Source organism: Dicentrarchus labrax, unplaced genomic scaffold (genome assembly GCF_905237075.1).
Source record: "Dicentrarchus labrax unplaced genomic scaffold, dlabrax2021, whole genome shotgun sequence".
Classification (NCBI taxonomy): domain Eukaryota; kingdom Metazoa; phylum Chordata; class Actinopteri; family Moronidae; genus Dicentrarchus; species Dicentrarchus labrax.
In genome coordinates, this window is record NW_026136708.1 from 12838810 (window position 1) to 12864983 (window position 26174).

At 39.0% G+C, this 26174-nt stretch overlaps 1 protein-coding gene across 5 annotated transcripts in view; it reads right to left on the bottom strand.

The window, feature by feature from the left end:
* The window catches only part of dtnba (dystrobrevin, beta a), a 31626-nt gene extending 5452 nt beyond the window's left edge, over positions 1–26174 (bottom strand). The window contains exons 1-16 of one of the 5 annotated variants that reach the window (XM_051410060.1): positions 25749–26174; positions 18112–18162; positions 13560–13651; positions 13186–13266; positions 12419–12632; positions 12147–12232; positions 11220–11374; positions 10885–10984; positions 10208–10374; positions 8554–8678; positions 7103–7174; positions 5697–5774; positions 4838–4925; positions 4516–4595; positions 3792–3905; positions 33–129 (exon numbers count right to left, since the gene is read on the bottom strand). In XM_051410060.1, coding sequence (XP_051266020.1) covers positions 33–129; positions 3792–3905; positions 4516–4595; positions 4838–4925; positions 5697–5774; positions 7103–7174; positions 8554–8678; positions 10208–10374; positions 10885–10984; positions 11220–11374; positions 12147–12232; positions 12419–12632; positions 13186–13266; positions 13560–13650 — 1548 coding nt within the window. In that variant the 5' untranslated portion in view covers position 13651; positions 18112–18162; positions 25749–26174. Of the gene's footprint in view, positions 1–32; positions 130–3791; positions 3906–4515; positions 4596–4837; positions 4926–5696; positions 5775–7102; positions 7175–8553; positions 8679–10207; positions 10375–10884; positions 10985–11219; positions 11375–12146; positions 12233–12418; positions 12633–13185; positions 13267–13559; positions 13652–18111; positions 18163–20338; positions 20444–25748 lie in introns of those variants that run through there. The other 4 variants (XM_051410057.1, XM_051410059.1, XM_051410061.1 and 1 more) reach the window with 4 other exon arrangements.

Consider the following 26174-nt stretch of genomic DNA (forward strand, 5'->3'; position numbering starts at 1 on the left):
TGTGTGTGTGTGTGTGTGTGTGTGTGTGTCACCTTCAGCAGCTTCATCAGTCCCTCTAGCTGTACCATTAGCTCCCTCCTGCTCTCTTGCAGAGACGACATCCTCTGCTCCAGCTCATCTTTCCTTTGTCTGCAACACACAGCAACCCTCCATTACTGTCACGTAACAGAGTGTCAGGAGGAAGCAACAAAAGGACCCAAGGACTCACAGAAGGCAGAAGACACAGTTAAAATAAAATGTTACAGGTATACAGACAGACAACAGGACAGAAAGCTGAAAGATAGATACGATTCTTTATTGTGCTTTCAAGGATATTTGCTGCTACAGTCTGTACATAGCCTCACCAGACCAGCATCGTCGCAGTAGAGGCCCCATTTACACTTCTGTTGTGACATACATCTCCAGATTTGATTTAATACACATTCATTTGTACTTAACCACATACGACAAAAGTAGCAACAGCAGCAGCATTGATCTCTATTAGCCAGATCAATAATCTGGAAATAGTTTTTTTTCCTGTGAAAGGCGTAAATGTAGAGTTACCTTGGGCGAATGTACTCCAGTCTGTCTGATGAGGACAGATAATCAATAGGGCTGCACTATTTAAATCACATCTGTATATAAAAAAGCTGTATATAGTATATCTTGGATTTTTCTATTACATTTTTTTGTTTAATCTGTATTTTCTTATCTGTTGTGTTGTATCTGGAGCTGCTGTAGCGAGTGAATTTCCCCACTGTGGCATCAATAATAATATCTTATCTTATCTTAAAATTAATCAAATATTATCAAAATCGCAATAAGTGCAACAGGCAAGTCACAGAAGCACTATGTAAATTGCAGAGGCTATAATTTTTCAATAAAGTTAAAATGATAAAATACTGTACTGTGCTGAGGAAAACATGTTTGTTTGATACAGACTACAAAAAAAATCTCAGCATTAAGATATTAATAGTTTTTTGATCACTGATTGTATATTGAAATATCTTTAAATATAATCCCAATATGATGTTTTTACCATATTGTGCAGCCCTAATTGTCCCCTGGTTAGCCAAATAAGATACATATGCTTTTGAGCTCAAGATCCCAGAAGACTTCCCAGGAGATCACTGCTCCCAGGCGTGAGCATTGCCAGAGAAAATCACAGAGAAATCAGATGGAAACATGGAGTTTCATGTTTGTAAGAGGAGACTCGGTGGAGATGAGATGTGAAAGAGCGAGCTGACTGGAACAGGAGAGTGTCATGAACATCCTAGACACACCACAAGACTTTTAAACCTTGAAAACACAATCACGACTGATGTATACTGGTTGTCAGATGACAGAAGCAGCAGGGATGTTCATCATGCAGACCACCAAGACTTTAAAAGTACTTGAGAAGCACAATTGATAAACTCTTGCTATTTATAGTGATTTGGCAGCAAAAAAAGGACGAGGTTCAAGGGTCCGTACATGTTCTGTAACTAACAACATAACAGAGTAACAAACATATAGGGGTGTTTACAATATTTTTTTCCCAAACAGTATGTGGTCTGGATTGGACATTAAAGCGGGAACATAGCTCTTTTCTTCCCCTCTTGGCTTCCTCACATGGTAGGATAAATGAGCAAATAAACAAGTACAACTGAGTCATACAGCAACTCCAGATCTGAGTCACTGTGATCCAAAAGTAAAGCTTCAACAGTGACAGAAAGCTTTAACCACTTTAACAACATATTTTACTAGAGATATTCTTCAATGATGATGTCTTGTCCCGAATCTGTGCTGAAAGAAACCCTTAAAGAAGATCTAAAAAGAGGATATGACCGAGATATACATATATCTGAGAAGCCACTAGCTAGTTAACTGTCCTGCACATATGCACAGTCTAGCAACTGGGAATGACTACAAGCTGCAAGAGTTTACACCATTGGACGATTCCAGAAAGCAATATTACGAATAATGATATCAGATGAATAGTTATAGTATCTGCTGTTGAGGTGTGAAGAAGGAGGGGAGAGTCGGTCATGCATAGTTTGCACTTAACAAGTTACCATCAAATAAAGCGTGTTTACCTTTAATTATGGCTATTAGCTAATGTGTGTCATGAGGTTGTTTCAGTTTTAACTACACAGTTATAATTTAGTCCCAAGTCAGATAATGAGAGAGCTTTCAGTAAAAATGCTGCATTCATCAAAGTGTATTTTGAATATTCTAGTCAAAACCATTTACAAAGAACTAGAACAGTACATAGTGTGATTTGAACAACTTAAACAATGTATAGAATACAACAATAATCCCTCTCAATCTCACTTCTCAGTTGGTTGTGGGCACTATAAAAACCTTGTGCTGGCTCCGGCTGCATTCACACAATGCAGTGTGAAGTGTGGCCATGTTTATTTGTGGTTTAAAACGTAACTGCGGTGAAAAAAAATCAGAAAATAATGTTTTATTTCTCCGATTCATTGCTTTGTTTTCGCTGCTCCCTCTCTTCATTTACTCTCTAGCTCGCTTGACCACTATTGCTCTCTCTCTCCCACGCTCGTTGAGCTGTGGAGGAGGGGCTAACTTTAGATTGCAACCAACAAATCCTACTCATTATGCCTTTAAAGCCACTATGTGAAGAATATGAAAACCTTTGAATTTAGCGCCCCCGAGTGGCCAGCAAGGCATACTGTCACTACCAGCATGACTGAAATAGTGCTGGGAAATACACAGGATGACAGTTTTAATTTCCTGTATGATGTTAATTTTTCATACGTCTCTATACCGGCGCATAGCAGAAACAACTGCTGTATATCTTCAAAACAATATTGTTTTTGCAGCGAAGAACGCTACAGTCGCGGCAAGCTATGTAGCATGTATTCAGAGGGGAGCCCTGTTAACTGCGTACTGTTCATAACTTTATAACACAACAATTAATAACCCACAACTAACTGTCTTCAACAGAGCAAAGCACCATGGCACACAACAGCTTTTGAAAATGTATTTCTTATTTGTGCAATATAACATCTAAGAAATATCTCTTCAAATATTCAAATACTTTTGAGTATTTTATGTGAGTTCATAGTGTTTATACAACATATCTTTTATTTTAAGTTCTGTTTTTATTACTTTGCAGTTTACACAAACCCTATAGTAATTAAAGCCTTCAGTATATATATGATAACGTGATGAAAACTTTATATTTACTATTATTATATATTTCTATGTACTCCTATCAGTAGAGTGAGACATTATAAATCTATATAAAGACCCAGTCAATAAAAACAAATACTGTAATATACAGTGAAACCCCCAGAATCTATAAATTGTTGGTCAAACAAAAATTTGCAGCATTAAAACAAGTTTAATGATGCCATAATCACATAAACATGTATACGCAGTGGATTTAAAGCTGCACTGTGATCATCATCATTAATGCAGCTCTCTCACGAGCAATATTACTTTATATCAAGTCTGCCTCATCTTCCTTGGAGTTTTTGTTGTTACCGGAAAAAACATAAACAAGTAATTTTTAGATCGGCTTTTCACAAATTCCACCATCTGTCATTGCCATCTGCCATAAAGCACTCTCCCTCTGTGCTGCAAAGCAACACGGCAGATTTCCCGCCAACTCTGACACTGTGGCACATGCGGGCTAAGGGCTGGCAAACTTTTTGTTTTTGTTTTTGAAAATTATATTTGGGCATACTTTCGGTAGGTTTGATTCACAAGGTTGTAGTAAAAACCAAATCGTTATATATACGTGTATATATGTGTAGAAGGAGACCCAGCTGGGCAGTCTGGTCTATGGTGGAGTCTTTGTTTACCTGAGCAGACGAAGCTCAGCCAGCAAAGTTGGGTTGGTGCTGCCCTTCTCCGGGCTGGCATGGCACGCTGCGTCATGCTCCGCACGAAGATGTTTGATCTCTGCCAAGATCTCTCTGGGAAATGAAAAACACACTTGTCAGCTGAGGCTGGGGGAGCGTAACATGACTGAACAGACTGCGTAAAGAGAACAACACACACACATGCTTCTGCACGAGTTTGCGGATTTTTTGGGAGGAAAGTACATGTTGGATTTAGAGAATATGCTTTAAATCTGAAAAAACACAAACTCAGACATACGCATATTGTAGATATTAAGCACATATAGTAGATTAGCACAGACATATGTATATACAGAGAGGACTTTTATTGTGAAGGGACATAGCCTTCTTTCAGTAAAAAGAAAAAAAAAACATGTCAACTGTGCTTAATAGTAGTAAGTAAGGCAACAGTTATTGACCAACAACACATTTATTTCAATAGTTTTGCCTTTCATATTGTGTCAAACAGTATAATTCTGTAAAAATAATTTCAAAATAAGATTAAAGTTCTCTAATGTGTAAAACTGGGCAGGGACACAGTGTAACAACCAGGAAGAGACACCTGTAATTCTACTGCAGTAGTTCCTCAGTTTGCACATCTACATACAGACTTATAAGAGTATGAGTCAAACTAAAAGAAAATGAATTTAAATGAATAACTCATCCACTATTTACACATTTCTACCTGTTTTTGCACTCCAGCTGAGCAATGAGCTCCCTCTTCTGTTTGTTCACATCGAAGTTGATGCTCCGGTTAGGTATCACCTGAAACACACACAAAATGACTTGAGCTTGTTTGGTTTTACGCTGACTATGGGTTGATCATTTCTCATTTAACAACCCAAAAAAAGATCTCAGTTTAGAGCTGTGGCTTTAAGATCGGAGAGCAACCACCCACAATTATGTGTCAGAGCTCTGTTTACATGTCACACACAAGATGATTGTGTATTTATGTATTAGCAGTTTACTGTTTACTGTATGTGAAAAACAAGGTGGTATTGACTCACTCCTGTGCCTTCAGTCTCTGCCAGTCTGGAGGTGTAGCGGGCGATCAGTTTGTGCTCTTCATCTTGTCTGCTGGGACTGTCCACACTACTGACACACACAGAGAGCAGGGAAATCAGCAACTTACTGAGAGCAACATTCACTAATGATCATTTACAGGGCTTTTTTAACCTGTTATTGTTCCTCTGTTATACTTGAGTTGTTAAATATTCACATACAGTATGGATGTGTCAAATGTCCCCTGGCTGTGGGCAACTGACAGTGACAAATGGGAGTTTTTGGTGCCTGTAGACAATCTTGCCACTATGCACCCATAAGTAGAGGACCGTGCTAACCCCACATAAACTACTATAACAAGAATAAAGCAAACAATAAGTGAAATATGTATTGCTCTAAGGGGAAAATGGATGTTCTGTAAGGTCAGCTGCCAGTTTACAGCAGTAATGTAAAAAAAAATATTTGTAAACATGCAATATAAAACTACTTTTTCAGTGCAACTACCAACCGGATCAAGGGGGCAAATATTTCCTTCAGAAAATAGTTAAATTCAAACTCTGGTTTGGTGAGATGTTTTTCATAACACTGACCATGTAAGTTTTTAAATCACTGGCCTAATAGAGAAACAGTCTACAACACAAACTGCAAACAAACAGCTTGGAGAGTTGATCATGTGTACATATGATTTACACATAGATTTGTTTAGTTTTTTACGTGCTCTTTGCTCTTCACTGAGATAAACTACAAGATCTGGATACACTGTGACTAAGTTAAGGAGTGACTGTACTGCTGCACCTTGCTCTCCTCTTTACACCCTCCCTGATTCCCTTATGTAACCGCCCCCTGCTGTGTCACCTCTCTCACCATGGGCTGCTCTGGAGGCGATTCACATACGCAGCAATCAGAGCGTGTTCCTCGTTCATTCGCTGAGCAGTTGCCAAACTGTGTGAGAGAAAAAGAGACAGGACATAAACACATATATGTTGTGAATTTACATTATTCAGATTAATTCACATTCTCATTAATTATATATCACATCATTTGATGAGACCAGTCCCACTCAGGATAGAAATGCTTCATCATAGGATAAAAGTGATCACTCAGAACAACTTCGTATTGATTTGCAGTGACGCTTCCCTCTGAGGAGACAAGTGGATCCAAACCATGCCAGCAAATGCCCCCCACAGCATAAAACAGCCACTCACTGTAGGGGTCAAGTTCCAGCATTCAGGCCTGTATCATTCTTTTGGTGTACACCACACATGCACTCGCCCACCTGGTGTGGATATGGTGAAGCATGACTCATCTTACCATCAGTTTTTCCACAGTGCCTACTATTTTTGCACCACTGAAGTCTCAAATGTGCATTCATCTGTGTAATGATGGGCTTATTCACTGCATCCCTACTATAATATCCCTCTGACAAAATCAGAATCAACTGGGCCTCCTCAGCATTATTATACATGCCACAGAACATGATTGGATGTTAATTCCTTAATTGTCCCATGCAGGACACTTGTGTGGAAGGATCTGCATTCAATCTGTTTCTCCACTCATTTATTGAGGTTTTTCCTTTAATTGGTTACCCATCTGTATATGTTGGCTGCAGCATGCTCTCTCAGCCAGCACAGAAAACATACTATTCTTTAGCCCAACTTCAAATGTCTTGTTTTATCAGGAAAATCCCTGAATATTCAATTTACTATCACATCAATTTAAAAGCTAAAACTCAGGAATATTTGGTAAATTTAGCTGGAAAAATGTTGCTGATTAATTTTATGTTGATCAACTAACTAATTAAATCGAAGAAGCATATAAGTTAGTTTACTTAACATAATTATGTGACTACATATTCTATTTCAAATAGCAGCTTAAAATAATTTTGATGCTACACTGACTTGTAATAAGGTGTTTGGTGCTTCTGCCATTCCCACCCTGCTTCATGTACACATTTTATTGAACTATGTAACTTTTGCATGCGTAACTCTTTATAGCAGTAGTCACACACCACCAACTATATCACTGATTTTGGTGAAACTGGATCAAATTTGATGGACAACATTTTACGATTCAGGCATTTTTGCATCATTTTAAAACACACATTCGATAAATCAATTTCACTGACTTATTTCCCAGCTCTGGTATTTGTAACAACAAGGTTTCAACAGGTTTGATTAGGGTATATATAATCTATCAAACATCTACAGACAAAGCAAAGGTTACAAATACTATCTATAGCTGGAATTTCTACTCTTTATTTCAGTCTTTACCTCTTGGAGGACTCTGCGGCTGATGGGGACAACAACATGGTCTGACTGGTGTTCCCAATAGGACGAGAGGGTCTGCACAAACATAAACACACAATGTTTCAGACCAACATTATCAACAATGAAAAGGATAGTACGGATAATAACATTAAAATACAGGGCCTGCCTATCAGAAAACACACATTCTTTCACTCACACTCACATACTAACACACTCTCACATGCTTTTGAGTGCAATCATGCAATAGTGAATTGTACTAGTCTGAGCAAACACAGGCAGGGCAAAGATCAGCAGAGGGAGAGAAAGAGAGCGAATGCAAGCCAAAGGGAAAAGGACAGAAATTCAGGAAAAGGCATGTTTGAGAGGAATAAACCTGATGCAGCATCATTATACGCATACTCACAGCTGTGCTAAGTGCTGTCTCTGTGTGCTGGCCTGAATATGTGCCCAGTGCATGGAGGTCTGTAATGACCCAGTCTGTCATGGTTGGGAAAATCAAACAGTGTGGATCCACCACAAGGGGTGGAGCAACCACAGTGGTTGGATATAGAGGTGGGACTTTAGAGGTCTCCTGTTATCTGAACTTTGTATGTACATGTAACTGTACCAGTGATAACGGACTAAAATGTTATTTTAGTCTGCTGCTTGGTGGTAAATGTTTCCTGTTCTGCAATACAAGTAACTGTTTTCAGAGTTAACATTCCCATTAGAAAGCTACAAAGCTCTTCAACCGCCTGACTGACCTGAACACTAAGTAGTGTTTTATGTGGCATTAACATTATGTGTACTTCCATGTAGGACTGGGCAATCATTCTGTACTATTGCACATAGTTTTTCAGAGGAATAGCATTCAATGGGATCACATTGTGTTACAATTTTATAACATTTTGTTGATGATCCCAATTAAATTGTAATAAAAACAAGTTATAAAGATTGAAGCATATTGCTAAGTCCTACTTCTGTAACCTTGACTTTATAAATATCATGCGACACTGTTTCCATCCATATTGTTGAAATAACAGTGCTGTTTTCAATGCCACTAAATGCAAGACTATGTAACTTTTGCCACCACTGTGGCCATGAGCGGTAATTACAGAATAATGGCACATTGAATTTCACTAAAATCCCTAAATCCCTTTTTGAGTCAGCTGCTTTATTTAATTCCTGGTCAATTCAGGTTTTCTTCAGCTAAATGTTTCTGTGATAGCTAAGAACTAACATAAATGTAGCACATACTTAGAAAACTCATAAACTCAGACTCCTGGACTCCTAAATATCTACATTATCTGACATTAGGCCCTGATTGTACCCAACAATTTAATGGCTGTAGCTGCATCCTTATAAATTCAACATTTTTCTATTTCTTTCTTAGTCAAATGTTAAACATGCTGGCTTTAAATAAACCATTCCTAAGTAACTCTTGTGTCAATTATCAAAGTGTTGTGAGGTCTTACACTATGTTGGCGAGGTTGAGGGTCCTCTCAGGTTCCTCTGGGTAAATTGGATGAGAGGGCTCTCTGGATGACACACAGCCCAGAGTCCTGCTCAGGGCTCGGCCAAGCTTTGTCGCCGATGACTTCTATACACATACATACAGACACACAAATGTCAAGTCAACATTCATGAAACCTTTTTTGACATTTAGAACAAAGATATTTTCTACATCAATGTCAAAGGTCCAGAGTGTAGGATTTAGTGGCATCTAGTGGTGAAGTTTCAGATTGCAACTCACTCACTTCATCCTCGCTTTCCAAGTGCGAGGGAGAAACTATGGTGGCTGTGAAACGCACAAAAAAATGCAAAGAGCCCTATCTACAGTCAGTGTTTGGTTTGTTTGTTATGGGCTACTGTAGAAATATGGTGGTTCCACACGGCGGCTGCCACAGAAGGCGACACGCTGCATTAAAAACAGCTCATTCTAAGGTAACAAAAACCCAACAATTCTCATTTTCAAGCGTTTATACACTAATGAAAACCTACCTATGAATATTACATTTAATTTCTGCCTATAGATCCTCCTAAATGTTACACACACTTCATGGATAAAAAAGCTAATCTTCCCCCGATAAAATCTGTAACCTTTTGGTACTTTTTTGTGGATCTAAGTTTGATGGTATCAGACTTGTTGAGTCTTGCCAGCTGCTCTTCTTTCTCATGTCCGCTACAGTACTGCTAGTGTAATATTTTCTCTCCAGGAAATCCTTGCGGACATGTGGGTGATAAATCGCTACGAAAATACATAAAATATATATATTATTTGAAGCACCTTTTATTTGTATTTGTTCATTTACATGAATACTTATGTATTATTAAGAACTGTTGTGTTGTATTTTAACATGCAGCATACCACATATAACTATGTTTCGTTTTAGTGCTACTCTGCTGAAGTGAAACAGATAAATAGAGAATAAAATAAAGCCCAAAGCTGAATCCTGTTGGAAGTGTAAGGTTAAATATGTCATAAATAAATAGGTCTGCTGAGGATTATTAGGATGAGTTTCCTGTGATGAGAAGATTCTATTGGAGAGGCAGGAGCTGCATAAGTGAAGACATTTATCCCTGAAACTGAAACATTAATAAGACAAATTATGCCATGGCTGGGTGATGAATAATTCAACAACTATGTTTCCATCTATTAATACATAATTTCTTCATTGAAAACATTCTTTGCCGGTCAGGCTTGTGCAGCTTCTTTGCAATATCATTTTGTAGGATTGTGACACTTAAATTCAGATTTTTGGCAATAAATACATCTTAATTAGCAAGAAGCTAATATTTGAATAGAAATACACCTGTCTGGCTACTGACTCCCAGTCCAGATTTATCAAAGGTAAGATTTGGACACAATGTGATGATCTGTTGTGCATTCACAGTGAATGTTTTTATAATAAAACCTGTTTTAAACCAGATTGCCATGTCATGTCTTACTTTTCAAGTGCCCCACAAGTGTCTAAAATGTAAGTGGTCCTCACAAATATTGAGGTCCAAGAGCACACACACACACACACACACACACACACACACACACACACACACACACACACACACACACACACACACACAGAGTGCCCCCTGGTGTGATGAATGAGCAATCACAGAGTGACTCACCCAGGATGAGTGCTCCTTCATCTGATGCTGGTTGCTATGAGAGCCACTGGCGTTGCCACGCCAGAAGCAGTTCTGGCAGAGCTGGTAACCGCGGCAACGGAGGCAGCGATAGCGGAAGCCTGTCATACCATTGCCACGACAGTAGGAGCACGACACGGGGTGATAGACTGGGAGAGAGAGAGAGAGACGTGAGACAGAATCTGTCAGTGATAGTTTTACAGGTTGATCAAGAGACACAACTGGTCTCCTGATACAGAAGAAGGTCAGAAAAAGATCCAATGTAACTGGAGCCAGACTGAAACTTTACTTTTGAGGCCAATATTGATAAATAGTTGACAATAATGAAGATCTGAAAATGTGTTACATATTTATTTATTTATATTAGTTTTATCGGAAGTGTGATAAAATGTGTGAAGCATCTGATGTCACCGTATGTTGCTGTAAAATATTTTTAAAATTAATTCTGAACATTAAAGTTTACTGGGAATTAAAATTCTCTTAAAAAATAGAAAAAAAACCCAATTATATTGAAGGCCCAGTATGTAAAAATGCAGCCTATGAAAACACGCATTGCTGCTAATTTACTTTCCTTCAGTGCAAGTAAATATCAGCCGATAAAAATTGGCCGGTTGATGTGTTTGTGTGTATATCTGTGGTGCGTGTGTGAATGTGTGTACCATGTTCCACGTTGGCCAGGCGGTGCATGAGAGGCAGCCAGACAAGACACTGAGGAGGGTCAGCTACAATGTCCAGGAACATGTTGAGCATCACTCTCTTCTACAACAACAACAACGACGACAATAACAAAAGAAAAAAACTCTTCAGGGTCACAGAAAAAGTCACAAAAATTATCCATTAGAATCAGATTCAGTTCTTAAAATCCTTTGCGGAGAAAGAAATTATTTAATACCGTTATTACAAATAGCAAGAAAATAGAGAAAAACCAGTTTACAATAAACTATGAAATATATGTATATAATAAAGGACAGATAGATTAAGTGTGTAAGCGTACCTGTTGTGGGAAGCATGAGCGGGCTAAGGTGTGTGTGTAGCCAAAGGACGGTCCTTCATGTACAGCGGTGGGCAGCTTGAGAGCCTCCCTCAGAAAACCATCAAACTTGGATTGAACCAACACGCCGCTTGAGTCAGATACCTGAGAAAACACATCTACACACATGCACAAAACACAATTAGAAGAGCTTGAATTAAATTACACCAGTTTACTAACTAATCCCAACCATAACCTTATCCACACAACATGCCTCACCCCAACCTTTAACCAAACTCTGACTTTAACCAAAAACTAAATCTTAACCTAAATTTGAATGGTTACCTTTGTAGGGAGTTTCCACAAGGTGGCGAATATGTGACATGTGTATATCTCCGTACATGCTCCATACATTCAGACTGAAAGATTGAGGGACCCTTACAAACAGTAAGTAAATTATTATAGGATTTCTGTAGGTTTCAACAGGTTAAATCTAAGACTTTTTAAGACTGAATGCAGTTTAAGACCTATTTCACATCCATACTGGCAAAAAAAGTATGTATGTAAGTATCAAAATCATATTTAAGACATTTGAAGGCCTAAAATCTATTGAATATTAGACTTTTTAAGACCCTACAGACACCCTGTATTAGACATAAATGGCAGTAAAAATGTGGGTAAGTAATATGTCCTAAAGCTGTGATCATACTGTACGTAGAAGAAAATACACGATAACAATTTGAATGACTGTGAAATCATGCTAACTTACGCATATTTACATTATAATCAATGTTGATTAATGAGCGTCCTCTTGTTATTCTATCATTATCACTATTTTTTGTTTGTTTTTACACCCAAAGCCTACAGGTTAAATTAGTAAGTTCAAGCCCATTTTCTGGGAAATGCAAGATCACTGATCTGTCAGTCGTGATGGTATCAACTGGTACTCACAGCGGAGTTTATCAACCAGTTTCCCTCCACACAGCATGGCCAACATCGCCTTCACAGAGAGCACTGTCAGACGGCTGTCTGGCTCACTGAAACAAACACACAAACAAAAACATATGATATTATAGTACAGTATATGGCATCCTCACTTTTACATAAAACTACATGTCAAACGATCACACGTGTTTCACATTTAAACAACAGAAAGTGCAAAAAGTGGGAATCCAAAAACTCGAATTTTCTTCCTAAACATCCACAAATTTCTCTATAGTTACCTGTCAATGGCAGCCAGTAAGAATTCGACTAACAGGGCGGTGCTCTCTCTCGGGTTGACGGTGTGTGTGGTGGGCAGGCGCTTGCTGAGCTGGTTGAACAGGGAGGACACCAAGTTCTCCAGTCGGGTCACAGAGATGCCGGCGTTCAGCTCTACAGCGTTCAGACCAGCGTCCCGCACCGCCTCAATCACATTGTATATATCGATCAGATGCACTGGAATGAGAGGAGATAATTAAATCTTCACACGTATTGGTTTTTAAGCTTAAAGTGTAACTAAACCCCTAACCCCTAGCTCCCTCCCTCCCAGCTACAGTCTGTCGGTATTGGTTTTATAGAAGCAGGGGCTGTCACCTGCCTCCAAATCAGCCAATAATGTAATTCAACTGGGTTTCAACCAGCAGAGGGAGGTTGCTATGCATGTTCATAGCACAATATGTAGAGTTCAAATATTTTGGACTAAAAGATTTGGACCCGTTTAGCTACTATTTAAACATTGTTCCCTCTTATAGTAAAAAAGCAGTGACAGTATTTTTGAAATAATTCCACTCGCGTCAACAAAAAGTAACTTGAATTAAAAGGGACATGGCTGACATTTTAATCTTATTTTGTCACATATACACATTTATATATCCCAAACATCTTTGATATAAAAGATCTCTGTAATAACACTTTGAAGTGTCATTAAAACTGCAACAGACTAAAATTCTAACTGTCATGTCATTAATATCTAATATTGGTATGCTGAAGAAGACCAGGGTTGACTTACAGTTGCATCTCTTCTGTATGAATCTGAGCTTGCAGGCTGTTCGATATGTAGAGAGACAAATGGCATCAAAGTTCTGCTCCCCTGTGACAAAAAGAAGAAGTTTATAAGCTCTGCTGGGTCACTATGCATACGCAATGGAGAAAAAATCTCTGGGCTTGTAACAATCTCATCAATCTCAGACCATAACCGCTCAGAATTAACCTCCTGTCCTCAGAGTGCTATTGATGGAGTGATACAAGAACACAATCCAAATGAAAAAACAACATTTCAGAGATGTGTGTGCTCTTTCATTTTAAAGCACAGAACAACTATCAAATAAATGGTAAAGGTGTGATGAGAAAATCTGTCCTAGGTACACTCAAAGATCGACTCACCAAGCTCCATGAAGATCTGTCTCCCCTCTGCTCCTGCTGTTGCTGGAGTCCCCCTCCCTCTGTCTCTCTGCCCCCCCTCCTCCATCACCATCCTGAACAAAACACAAAACAGCAGGAAAACTCAGCACAAACATTTCTAGCCTCCAGTAAGGAGATTTTAGCCTGTAAAGAAATTAAAATAAAATAATGATTCAGTGCTGCTAAGATCAGTCTCTTCAGTTTCTTGCTGCGTGGACATTTGGATTGACCTCCGGAGAGATCACAGCTATCGGTGCTTCCAAATACTGTAAGTTATTAGTTGGTATATTTGAAATCATAAGTGTTGCTATCTATTGTTTTATTTTATGGTCCATGTAAAACAGTAACTAAATGGTTACTATTTGGTGTATTGTACCAGAATTAGCTTAAACTTCATTTTCACCCACAGTGACCATCTCATTTTTTCCCATGTACACTGTGCTTGTGTGAGCATTGTTTGGCGCTGACGCAGCACATTTCCGTTTTGGTCTTTTGCAGGAAGTATGGACAACAACTTCAAAAACCAACAGCAATCGATTCTTGAACTGTTCTCTATGTTTCTGACAGGCGTGATTTGTCCAACATTTGAAAAACATACTTAAAACTTTAAAACACTGTTACAATTATATAAACTATAGAAAATGGACGGAAAACATGACACCAGAAACCAGGCAGGCACTGTCCAACTGTAACCTTTATTTTTACACACAGGTCTACTGTATGCATACCGACACACCCACCCGCAAACACAAGCTCAAGGCGGGCTCAGAGTCAAATTCAGGGCCACCAGAGGATGACTGGAGTGCTTGGTAAATAAACACATTAATGAGAGCAGCTGATGAAATCTGATCTGTAGGGCTGCCATTTAGACAACTTAACAAGGGTACAGAGAAGAAGAGAGAGGGGGGAGTGAGAGGGTTGGAAAGAAAGAAAGAAAGAAAGAAAGAAAGAAAGAAAGAAAGAAAGAAAGAAAGAAAGAAAGAACAGCTGTCAACCACTTCTGTCAGGTGACACAGAAAACACCAGAGGATATCAGTCACCATGGTAACAGTTACACTACACCACAAAACTGAAACACACACACACACACATACAAATATTTGCATTCCTTGTATAAATGTGGTGACAAACCAACCCCCAACACACACACACACACACACACACACACACACACACACACACACACACACACACACACACACACACACACACACACACACACACACACACACACACACACACATTCCAGAGAGGATTTGAAAGCTTCCCAGGAGACTTCATGCTTCATCTAGACAAAAGAAGGATTCCTCCTTTCTTTCAGTCACTCTCTCTCTCACACTCACTCAGTAACACACACTCTCTCTCACATTCTCATACATCTTCACACAACAGTTTCACTGCTATTCCTCACACACACACACACAGACACACACACAGACACACAACACACACACACACACACACACACACACACTCCAGAGGCTGTTGATACCAGATAGTCAAGTGTAACTTTCTTTCTTCTAATCCAAATGTGCTCTGTCGACAACTTACAGCGACAGTCCTACCACTTGCTCAAAGTGTCCTTGAGTAAGACACTATTCAACCTTTGTCAGTCCCATCTTGATCTCTTACTGAAAAAGAAAATGTGGATGAAACTATCAAACATGTTTACATCAGGAGTAGATAAGGAGCTTAGCACAGCAGGTAACGGTACAATCAGATATTTGGATGAACAAGCAAGCTGTCTACGACTGAATCTGTAGCACTGAGCAGATATTTTACATATTCAGCAGTTGTTTTCATTGCACACTGCCACTACAGGGAAGAGAGAGTCGGCCTCATTATATTGTTTAATGGTGCCTGACAATTCAGCTGCAACTGTTTTCCTTACTGATTAAGATTACTTTCTTGACTAATCACTTGGTCTGTGAAATGTCAGGAAATAGTGTAAAATTCCCAAAAGCCTCTGGTGATGTAATACAATGGTCCAAATTGGAAACACATTCGGTTTCCGATCACATTAAAACAAAGTAAAGCAGCAAATTCCCACATTTAAGAAGCTTTCACCAATAAATGTTTGGCATTTATTGCTTGAAAATACCCTTCCAATATCTAATATTACAGAAACAATACTGATGCCAAGGTTTTTAAAGATTTATTGGCATTGCAGCTCTGGATCTGCACTGGAAATGGAGCTGGTCTTGGTTGGTCGAGGTACAACTAATGACTACAACCAGCTTGTTTGAGATCTGAATCTCTTCCGAGTGTACAGGTATCCTGGCTCTTTGTATGTATGTGAATGCACCTGTAAACTGGGACACACTGACAACAGGGAAAACAACAGACTTCCCGATCCTGACCCTCCCATCTTGCTGATGTTAGGAATCAAGTATAACATTTTGAGTATTTGTCCTCCTGCCAACACTGTCCTCAAGTATCAAGATGTCCTTGAATAAAGCAGATAAATTATTATGTGTTACAGCAAGTTTGTGGAATAAGTTATTGGCGTCCTGCCAGAAAAGATAAATAATCTTAAATTATCCTTTTTATGCTTTGTGTTTTTGTACAAATGAAATGAACCAGATGTTATGTGTTAATTTGTGAGCTTTAGAGGTGCTGGTAGGCAGATTTTGTTACTGTTGGAAAGAGCTGGGCTAGCTGTTTCCCCATTTAGTCTTCATGCTAACCTAAGCTAACCTCAGCCAGAACGTGAATAAGCTCGTTTTTCAAAATGCCGAACTATTCCTTTAAAGGCCAGCCAACCATAAAGCAGCTAAACAGGTGGGTGTATTTGAGTCAATGAAAACTTTGTTGCTCAGAAGTTTTATTGATTCTAATTATGACTTCACTGGAGAGCTGTTTGGATTGGACGTTAACATGAGCCAAAAAAGAGCTATGACTGTGTCCAGAAGTCTCACCAGTTACTGCATCGGACTCCCATGGTGAGTAAATTGTTATTTCCAGCCTGGCCTTAGTGACAACTACACCCCGTCTGTCTGTCTATGTCTGTCTGTCTGTGAATAGCTGACACGGAGGAACATTTGGTCTGTGAGGTTTGCTTCCTTTTTTAACTCGCTTAAAACCATCTTAGATATAATTACCCTTCCCGCAATTACCCCCAACTATGTCAGAGGGCCAGGAGCAGCTTGGCTGCCGTTTTCCCAATCACTGGGTCGAAGTACAAAGGTTGGTCACAGGAAATTAATCCAAAAAATGTTTTAGAAAGTGATGTCCAAATCAGGATCACCCAGGTCTATAAATGAATGGTTCACCTGCAGCTACCCGACCAAAATTCACTCAAAACAATAAAGTGAAATATTGCTTTTGATAAAAAGGTAAACATACAAAATCACACTGAAGCAGCTCTAGGCTTACTAAGTAAAACATCCTTTCCACTTTTCTTATAATCTCAATTAGAAGTTAACAAATTACGCGTTCTGATTTCAAAGTTCTTATTAGCAGCTGAGGGCCAACGTCTAATAGATTTTGTGGTTTACAGGTTTTTTGTCAAAAGTAGACTTACAGTTGCATCTCCTCTTATCAACATACATCATATTACGTAGCTAAGCAACAGCATCGATGTTTGATATTCTGAAAAAAAAACATCAAGTAAGAAAGTCTGCACCATTTCTGACAATTTATAAAAAAGTAAAAAAAATATATTTGTAGGCCTCTTTTTGTTTGTATGACATTGTAATTACAATCTGAGAGCTAAATGCTAACAGTCACATGGTCACAATGATACATTGCAAATATGCTGATCTTAAGCAGGTATAATATTTATCATTCTCACCATCTTATTTTAGCGTGTTGGCATGCTAACATTTGCTAATTAGCACTAAGCACAAAGTGACATGATGGTGGCACTAGATGAAAGGTTGAGGGATGTGATACAAGATATTTTAGGACCGACCACCCGACAGACAGAACAATACTGCACTCCCTTGAAATACAAACGCCATTACATTATTTGAGTGGGTAGAAAAGTAAAAGCTTTACTACCACATTGCTTATAAAATGATTCTGTCTTGGATTATATGTTGAGGTGATAATTATGACAAAGAGCTTTGTTCACACAACAAAAACCTATTTTCCTGAATCATAATAAGCAGTGAACCTGTATATATGTTTCCAGTGTAAACAAAAAGCTCCCACATACTCTAAACCCTACAGTCTGTGCAACTGATGACTGACTCTGGTGGTTACAATCTCAGCTATAGACAGTATAGAGACAGAGGGAGAGAACAGAAGTAGAGAGGTATATACAGCTGACCGCATGTGTGTTTCTTTTCTATGTTTGTGTGGGTGGCAATGCACACTGCTGTTGCACCATGGTGTTTTATTGTGGCTGACATTTGCTGAGCTTTACGGAAACAAACACACAAACAACACACACTGCTCTGAATACACACACTCTGAACCAGAAGATACACTCTCAGTCTCTTCCACCAACTTCAGCACAGTCCCTCTGCATCTCCATAATGTGGGTGTGTGAGTGAGTGAGTGGTGTGTGTGTGTGTGTGTGTGGTCATACCTCTCTGTGTCAGGGGGTCACACAGGACAGAGGAGCCTCAATAAAGGACGTCTAGCAGAGAGACACAGAGAGAAGAGAAAGGCAATTTCAAAAGTCTTTTCAGTGTGGGGACAATAATGTCAAAGGCTCTTGGGGACAGCAGAGGACACACTCTGAGACAGACACACATTAAACACAACCAGTGCAGCACACACTCTCCTACATCTCTATACACTCATTAGACCTTTGCACAAGTTTGACTGACATCAAAAGCAATTTTTATTACATTTTTCTTTTTATAAATTCTGGTCAGTTATGTAATCTGTCTGATATGATGAAGGGTCCTCTCTGATTGTAGCTCACCTTAAACAGCTGAACATCCTTTAATACTGAATTTCTATCTGTCATGTTTTATCAGCTCCTCATTTTCTGACTTAAGTATTCACACTTTCACTTTCAGCTATGGCAGGTTGCTCTGTTTTAAAGAGTATTATTTTTTTGTGGGCTATCACAGATATGACTCTGCTGCGGTCAACCTTATCAATTCACATCACTGCTTGACACATTGTGGATCACTTAAGGTTATTTCAGTGTTATTTTGTAGTCAATCAGTACTAGGGCTGGGGCTAATGTTTAATTACCTATTTTTAGTAAAGACCAGGTGGAAAAAAAGGTTGAATGAAACCATTTTATTTTGAATTCAACCACTTTATTCTGAATTTAACCATTTTATTTATCAACGGTCACAGGTAAAACTTTTAATGTTAATGCTTTGTCATACGGTATTGTTGCTGAGGACCTCTCCATTGTGGACTTCCTGTGGATTGTCATTGTTATTGTTTTATTGCTCAGGCCTAATCAATACCATGTTCTTCTTGACATATGCACTGAATATATTCTGTAAAAGCCAAATTGACAATTTGTAATAATGCCATCAATTCCTTTGTGTTTCTGTACCATCTTTTGTTGTTGCTGAAAAACATTAGAAAGGACAGCAAATGCAGAACAGCTGGCAACTAACAAACAATTTCCTCCCCAAACAAAACATAACAAATATAATGGTTTCACACACTCTCCTACAACAAAGCATCTAAATATTGTCTCAAGTCTACAACTCAAGGCCCATGGATACAATGAGGACAAAACATGGGATATTTCTGCATTTTAATTATATTTCTGTGCATTAACTGTAAATGAAGGAAGCTGAATTCACAAAGACAGCTTTAACAACTGGGTGTGAATGTACCGAAAACCCTTGAGAGAGTTGGACGTGAACTACATCCAGTCTGAATACCAATCAAAACAAACTGCAAGAGGCAAATGGTTACATCCTGTCAGCAGGTGTCACAAGGAGGACAGATAGACATCACAGACAACTGATACGTACAGCAAATATTTTATTATCTTGTAGATGGACACTCAAAAAGTAGCAACACACACACATAAAAAAGCAGTGACACAAGGCTATCCTATAAGCCTATAGTATAATTAAAATGTGCTGTTTGCTATCACATTATCACCAGACATGTTGACATATGAGAGAAGAATTTGAGGTTTTTGTTCAGTCTCACACTTGTTGAATAAGTGTGGCTGACGATTCGGATTAGGAACCTTCATACTTTCTAAGCACTGTGTCCTTTATTTAAAGATTTTAATCCAAACCTGGTGTGTTTAACAGTTTTGGTACATGAATATCTGCCATTTTATGGTATAAATGATTTGACTTTATTTAAAAAACAGACCACAGCTTAGTGGATAATGATAAGATAACTGCCTGCTGTAGCCCTATACATGAGTACTGCATATGCATTTACTCAAGTAACAATGCATGACTACATAATGTAAATATTATTTTCAGGCTCATCAACATTTACTTCTCTCTCTGTGTTCACCACAGGATGTTTGTGTGTGTGTGTGATTGAGTGTGTATGAGGGGCGTCACATCAGTGCAGACCACCCAACCAGTGCACCTGTGCATTAACCACACACACACACACACACACACACACACACACACACACACACACACACACAGTATATTTAAACAGTGGTTACACTTTGTAGGCCAAACACCTGAAAGGTAAATGGCCCTGAAGACAAACACACACTATCTCTTCCACAACCCGTACTCTCTCACACACTCACATACACACCTGTTCTTAGGAATCAGTTGCTCGCAGTCTAAAACATGCAAACTACAGGCCAGATTTTATAGGCAAAACTGCATCAACACCCACACTTAACTCACCGCTGTGTTCTGTAGGTGAATCCACAAACTTAAGTGCTGTGTGGGACAGAAGACGGAGCGACACACTATCACTGAAACGGGCGTCAGGCAGGCGAGGTGGTACTAAAGAGGGGTAAGAGGGTGTTTACCACCTTCTGCACACCACACACACGCCATGCATGCCACATGACCACATTACCATTTGCAGCTGCTCGCTATTCTCACTGTCTGCTCTGACAGGACCTGACCAGTGTGTGTGTTTTTACATGATATACAGTATGCTGCAACTTTAGACACTGACGTTGCTGGAATACCTCTGAGCTCCATTTATTCTCTAATCCAGTGGTTCTCAACCCGCGGTCCATAGGGTCTCCAGAGAAATGTAGAATATTTTAATTTAAATATTTTGTCATTGACTGAAGATCAGCCCAATGAGAGAATGTATAGTAATGAGTACTTTCTTCACAGGTTTCACACTCTTCACTGTTAATCTGCCATCTATCTATCTACAGTATAGACAGTTATGGGATAACTAAATCTTATAATCTTAAGACTACATCTTATCAAATACAAAAACGTTGAGAACCACTGCTCCAAACAACCCAGTACTGTGACACATGAAACAGATGAGGCTTATTGGCAGAACCCACAAATCCCTCCAAATGCTCTGCAGCAACTTTCCAAATGATTTTTTTTTTCTAAAGTTAAGGTTTCAGGAATTTGAGAAACTTCGACGTTTGGGGATTTTGAAGAGTTGACTGCATTACTGGTGGTTTGCCTTAAATGTTTCAAATGTCCTGAAACATTTTAGGCATAATGGAGACCAAATAAACTGTGACTAGGTATTAAATAAAAAGCTGAGACCTTTTAGCTGAGGACAAGGAAAGTCTCTACAGTTTGATTACTGGAGGCCTTAATAACCCAAACTGAGTCCAATATGCTGCTGCAAGCATGCATGAATATGTCTTCAGAGGGTAAAAGTATTTGCAGATGGCTTGTTTTGTCTGATGAACTGTCCAAAATCCAAAGATGTTCATACAATGAACAGATTAATATTCTGTCAAATGACTAAACAAATAGTTTCAACACAAACGGATGGTCTAAAAACTTATTTATAGAGTTTTTTACACCTTGAAGAATACAGTTACAGTACATGTTAATATCACAGCATTAAGGCTCAAATTTAAAAATATTAAACTGTGTTTTGCTTTAGTCCTGTAATAAAGCCACGCTGATATTAAAAAGAAACTATCTTAACTTTTCTTAGTGCAACTTTTCCACAGAAAATCATTTTTAAAGGCACCGATTACAAGCAGGTTGAACCCAAACCAAAAGCTTCTCCTCCTGATTCTCCAATCTCTCACTCCTGACCTTTGATCCCTGTGCTGCCATAGAGACGACCCGACCGACCAGGCATGACCCCAGGGTTGTCACCAGCCAGATAAAAAGAGAAGCAGCACATCTTTGGTTTCACATTTTAGATGGACAGCTAGCATGCCGAGGGTGTTTAGAGGACCGGTCTAGAAGTTATAGCGTGTTCTGAGGTGGAGACATGGTGGAGAGGTGTTTACAGGTCCAAATAGTTGTACCGAAACCCCAACAAACCTGTTCCTATTCCACCCACACCCAAGATGGACTTAAAATAAAACATGACACCAAGCCTGAGCTGGCACTAAGGATCTTCCACAATAATTGGTGGAACTAGTGACTTTAAGTGATTTTAATATACCCAGACTGGAAAAATGCAAACTCTCCCTATTTTAATTTTAAGCTTTCCAAGACCGCATTCAGACGGGTGATGAAGCAGTGCATGAAGAAATACAGCTCCCCTATTCATTTTGATGGGAAATTAATGAGCGTTGACACAGCGGGCATGTGTGCCAGGTTACACACTGGGCTTTGGCAAAAAGATGCAACGTCATCCAGCGAGATGCTGCTTAGGCCGATAAAATGCTTACAAGCACACATTCTTGATAGATTACTAGTATTTCTACAGTTTATCTGGTGATTGACACAAAAAAGCTAGAACAATTGTTGCCATGATAACTTTACTTGTAGTGAATTTAAATCACTTTGAATTTATTTGGCATTTGAAAAGCCTTCAGACTCATGGATATATTACTCAAACCAGCCTTCCTGGATTGTATTTTGTTGTCTTACAAGCACCTGAAGCAACGTGGCCCCACCAATGCAGACCCTTGTATCGTTTTACAGTGACAGTGCTGTTTTCTGTCTAAATGCCTGATGCTGTAGTAACGTTTGTGTGTGTGTCCCATCATCAGACATCCTCACATGTACATTTACACAAACTGGCTGGAACTAGGGATGCATTAGGATACTGGCATATAAAGGCTTTAAAATGAAACATCAGCATGGGCAATTTCTTCAGATATGACAGGCTGAAAGGGATAGTTAAGTTGCTACTTGCAGTGATTAAGGCAGTCTCTGTTGTTATCAGGATTGGATCATTCGAGCCTGATAACGTAGGAAGAATCTTTCAGTTTTATGTCTCCATCACAATAGGAGTAGGTGTAATATGTTAATTCCAGAGCAGGAGAGCCTTGATGTTCTCTGCAATTAGGTTGACAAAATATGTGCATACATCAGCAATTGGACAAAATGAGCTGGAAAATAGCAGCATATCGAATGCTGGCAAAACTCCAATGTCATGCCTCCCTAGCTGGAACCAAAGTCGACTTAAGTGTAGAACTGAAACCTGAACATATCTGGCTTTTGGGTGGGGAGTTTGGTATGCCCAAAGGACTGTAAGGTGGCCATGCCAACTGCAAAGAAAGAGAGGATGAAATGAAGAGAGCGATGCATAGAGATAGAGAGAAATACAGCAGGAAATGAAGATGAAGATAAGAAGAAGAAAAGCAGAGAGAAATCAAGATGTACTAAGAAGTCAGACGGAAGGAAGAGTGAGAAACTAATATGATAAAAGATACAGGAAGACGGTACAAGAGAAACATAAACAAGAAGAAAGAGGAAGTGAAAGTTGTGTTTACTGTCATGAAGAAACCAGAGTGTATAACAGAGTAAAAATGTTTGATTGTTTGAGATTAATCTTGCAGGCTGACTGACTTGAAATATTCCACAATATGTGCAACCAGCTTGCAGATTCATACAAAATATTTCAGGGATTTTAAGACAAAAGGTCCCAGAATTCAACTCAACGTCTCATCACCACAACAAAACCCCTCCAAAGCAGGGTTTCTCAGTTAGCTTTAATCTTCTCATTTGCTAATTTCTTTGCCCTTGAACTAGTAATTCTAAAACAAGTCATATTATTTTTGTGAGGTAGAAGCAATAATCTAAGTATTTATACTGGAATGGATTAAGTCTCTACAGCAGATAGACTGAAGGTAGTATAGTATCAGTGACCTAAGAGAGCCATGACAGGAATTAAAAACAAGCTGTTATACAAACTTACAATGACAAAAACTGGTCTCTCTTTGCCTAAGCTTAACTTCTCTGTCATTACACGACTTAACTGCTATTCTGCAAGCTACCTGAGCATTAACTCGGTATGCATCAAACATACCAAACAGTGAACGAGTACAGAGCTCTGAGGTCAGGAGTATCGGAGGGCCATTCAACTGCTCCTGCGTGCAAAATGAGGAATACTTAAATTTCACTATAATTTAACTCTAGAGAAATTATATAAACTAGAAGCTGGATAGGAATGACTGTCCTTCTAATCACAGGTTTCACCCTCACAGCTATTATCTCCACACCCACAGTGGAGACAGTACCGCAATCAGCACTACTATAAATCAACAACTAAAATCTTTCCATATGGAGACACTGAGATGAAATGTTATGAATTAAAAGGCTGTGGAGAAGAAACCACTAACAATTCTCTGCAAGTAAATCAGATGAAATACTAAGCTTTTAAAAAAAAAACCTGTTTGGAGAAGCTAGCACACATACATACATATACTTTTTTATACCTGGTTATCATGTGCCGGGTGGTGGGAGCCAGGAAAAGTGGGACGCTTCTCTCATTTTGGCCTTTTAAAGATGTAAACGAATCGCCCACTGCCCAATTAAAGTACACAATCAGGGAAAAAGTAAAAGACCCTCGGGGGACAGTTTAGGACGCAGCCCATCAGTTACTGTGATCTCTCTCTTTTTACTTTCCTCCACAGGAAGCAACTGTTAGCAAAAGTCTGCAACCTGACTGGACACAGACTTTAAAATATACAAATTTTGTTTTTGTTGTAGGGTTTGGATTTTTACATGGCATTTCTGTAACAGCCTATAATTGCACTGTTAATGAACTTGACCCTCGTGTTTGATCTTTAGCTGCTGGTAAAACAAGTAAAATAAATAAAGAGCTGCTAGGTTAAGGGTCTGTGCACGTTTTAACTGTCAAAATAACAGCTGCTGAAAGAGAAAACACCTACATTTTGTATTTAAATTGGGATACTTGGGTTTGTTTGGTTTAAAGTCACAGGAAGAAAATAACATTTGAGTTCTCCACCCTCTACCTTTAGGGTTCAAATATTCAATGAGGGACAGGAAATGATTCATGAAGAGCCTGATAATGATATATTAGAAACATACTAATAACACTATGGGGGAAGCTCCAAAAATGCTTAGGCCATCTCTAATAACACCTTTTGACAGGCTGTGTGATAAATCATCCAACCCATAGGTCATATAAAATGATTCACTATATTCCTGATCATTCATTAAAGCACTTATGATTCATTAAACCATTGATTTTCAGCCAACAGGTCTGATTAAATGGTTTATTTGCCCTAATACTGGCATTCTATTATAATATAATTACTAGTTAACTTAGCATCTGTTTCCATTTAGTTTGTTGCATTTTAAGTGTATATATGTGCATACTTAACATTAATTAGACCCACTTAACATATAGTGTGCCGAATTTCGCAGTGGACCCTGACGATTTATAAAAAGTATTAAATTATACTGCACAAAGCCAGTGTGTTTAGCGACAGGACAGGTAACGTAAACTTGGCAGACTTTTGAATGGATCAACGTCCCTCCCATAGAGAACAGCGCAGCTACGCACACGTCAAACACCAGTAGTAGTTTTGATTTGAAAAGTGGGCATGACTTATCAGTCCACTACAGACGGACACCGCATCGGACCACTTTTAAGTACTTTATTTCATCGGACAAGTTGAGCTCAAATGAATTTCAAAGACTTGTGTCAAAACTCATTTTAGTTCTGCCTACTTCTAGGGAAGCTGTGTGACATCTGAGCGGCCATATTGCAGAAAGTTTAACTCCCTGTTCACCTTGTTCCCCCACGAAATGAATGTGTTCTTTAACTCTCTCCAAAATCAGATTCAATTTGAAAGTCAAACTTCACACCGACTTAAAAATCTAAACTTTTAGTCTTTGTGACTCTGTTATATCCTTTAGCAGACTATGTGAGACCGGGTTTACTCACCGGGACTATTTTCGGCAGGTATTCGTGGCCACAAATACATCAGCACTGACTTCAGCTAGCTGTAACTTCTTCTCTCTTGAAATATCCGCTTCCTCTTTTCACCGTGTTTTGTGGCCTCCTCTTTGGTATCAATATAATATCGTCCCGGTCCCGTTATTTATTTCCGTAGCGAACCATGTTTCACACCCTCCATACCCGCCCGCTGCCGCTGCTGTACCGGTTGCTTCGGTGATGAAGTGTACTATTTTTGAAAGAATCACTCCTCTCTTCGGTCCGGTCCTGTCCCCTCCCCTCTGACAGCGAGCGGTGTACGCTGCTGACACAAAACCAACTCAATACTCACTTGACATGTAACGGTACCGTTTCAGTTTCCACAGTAACTAACGTATTTTACTTCCAACGGTTAACGGTAAAGTTTAAGTTTCT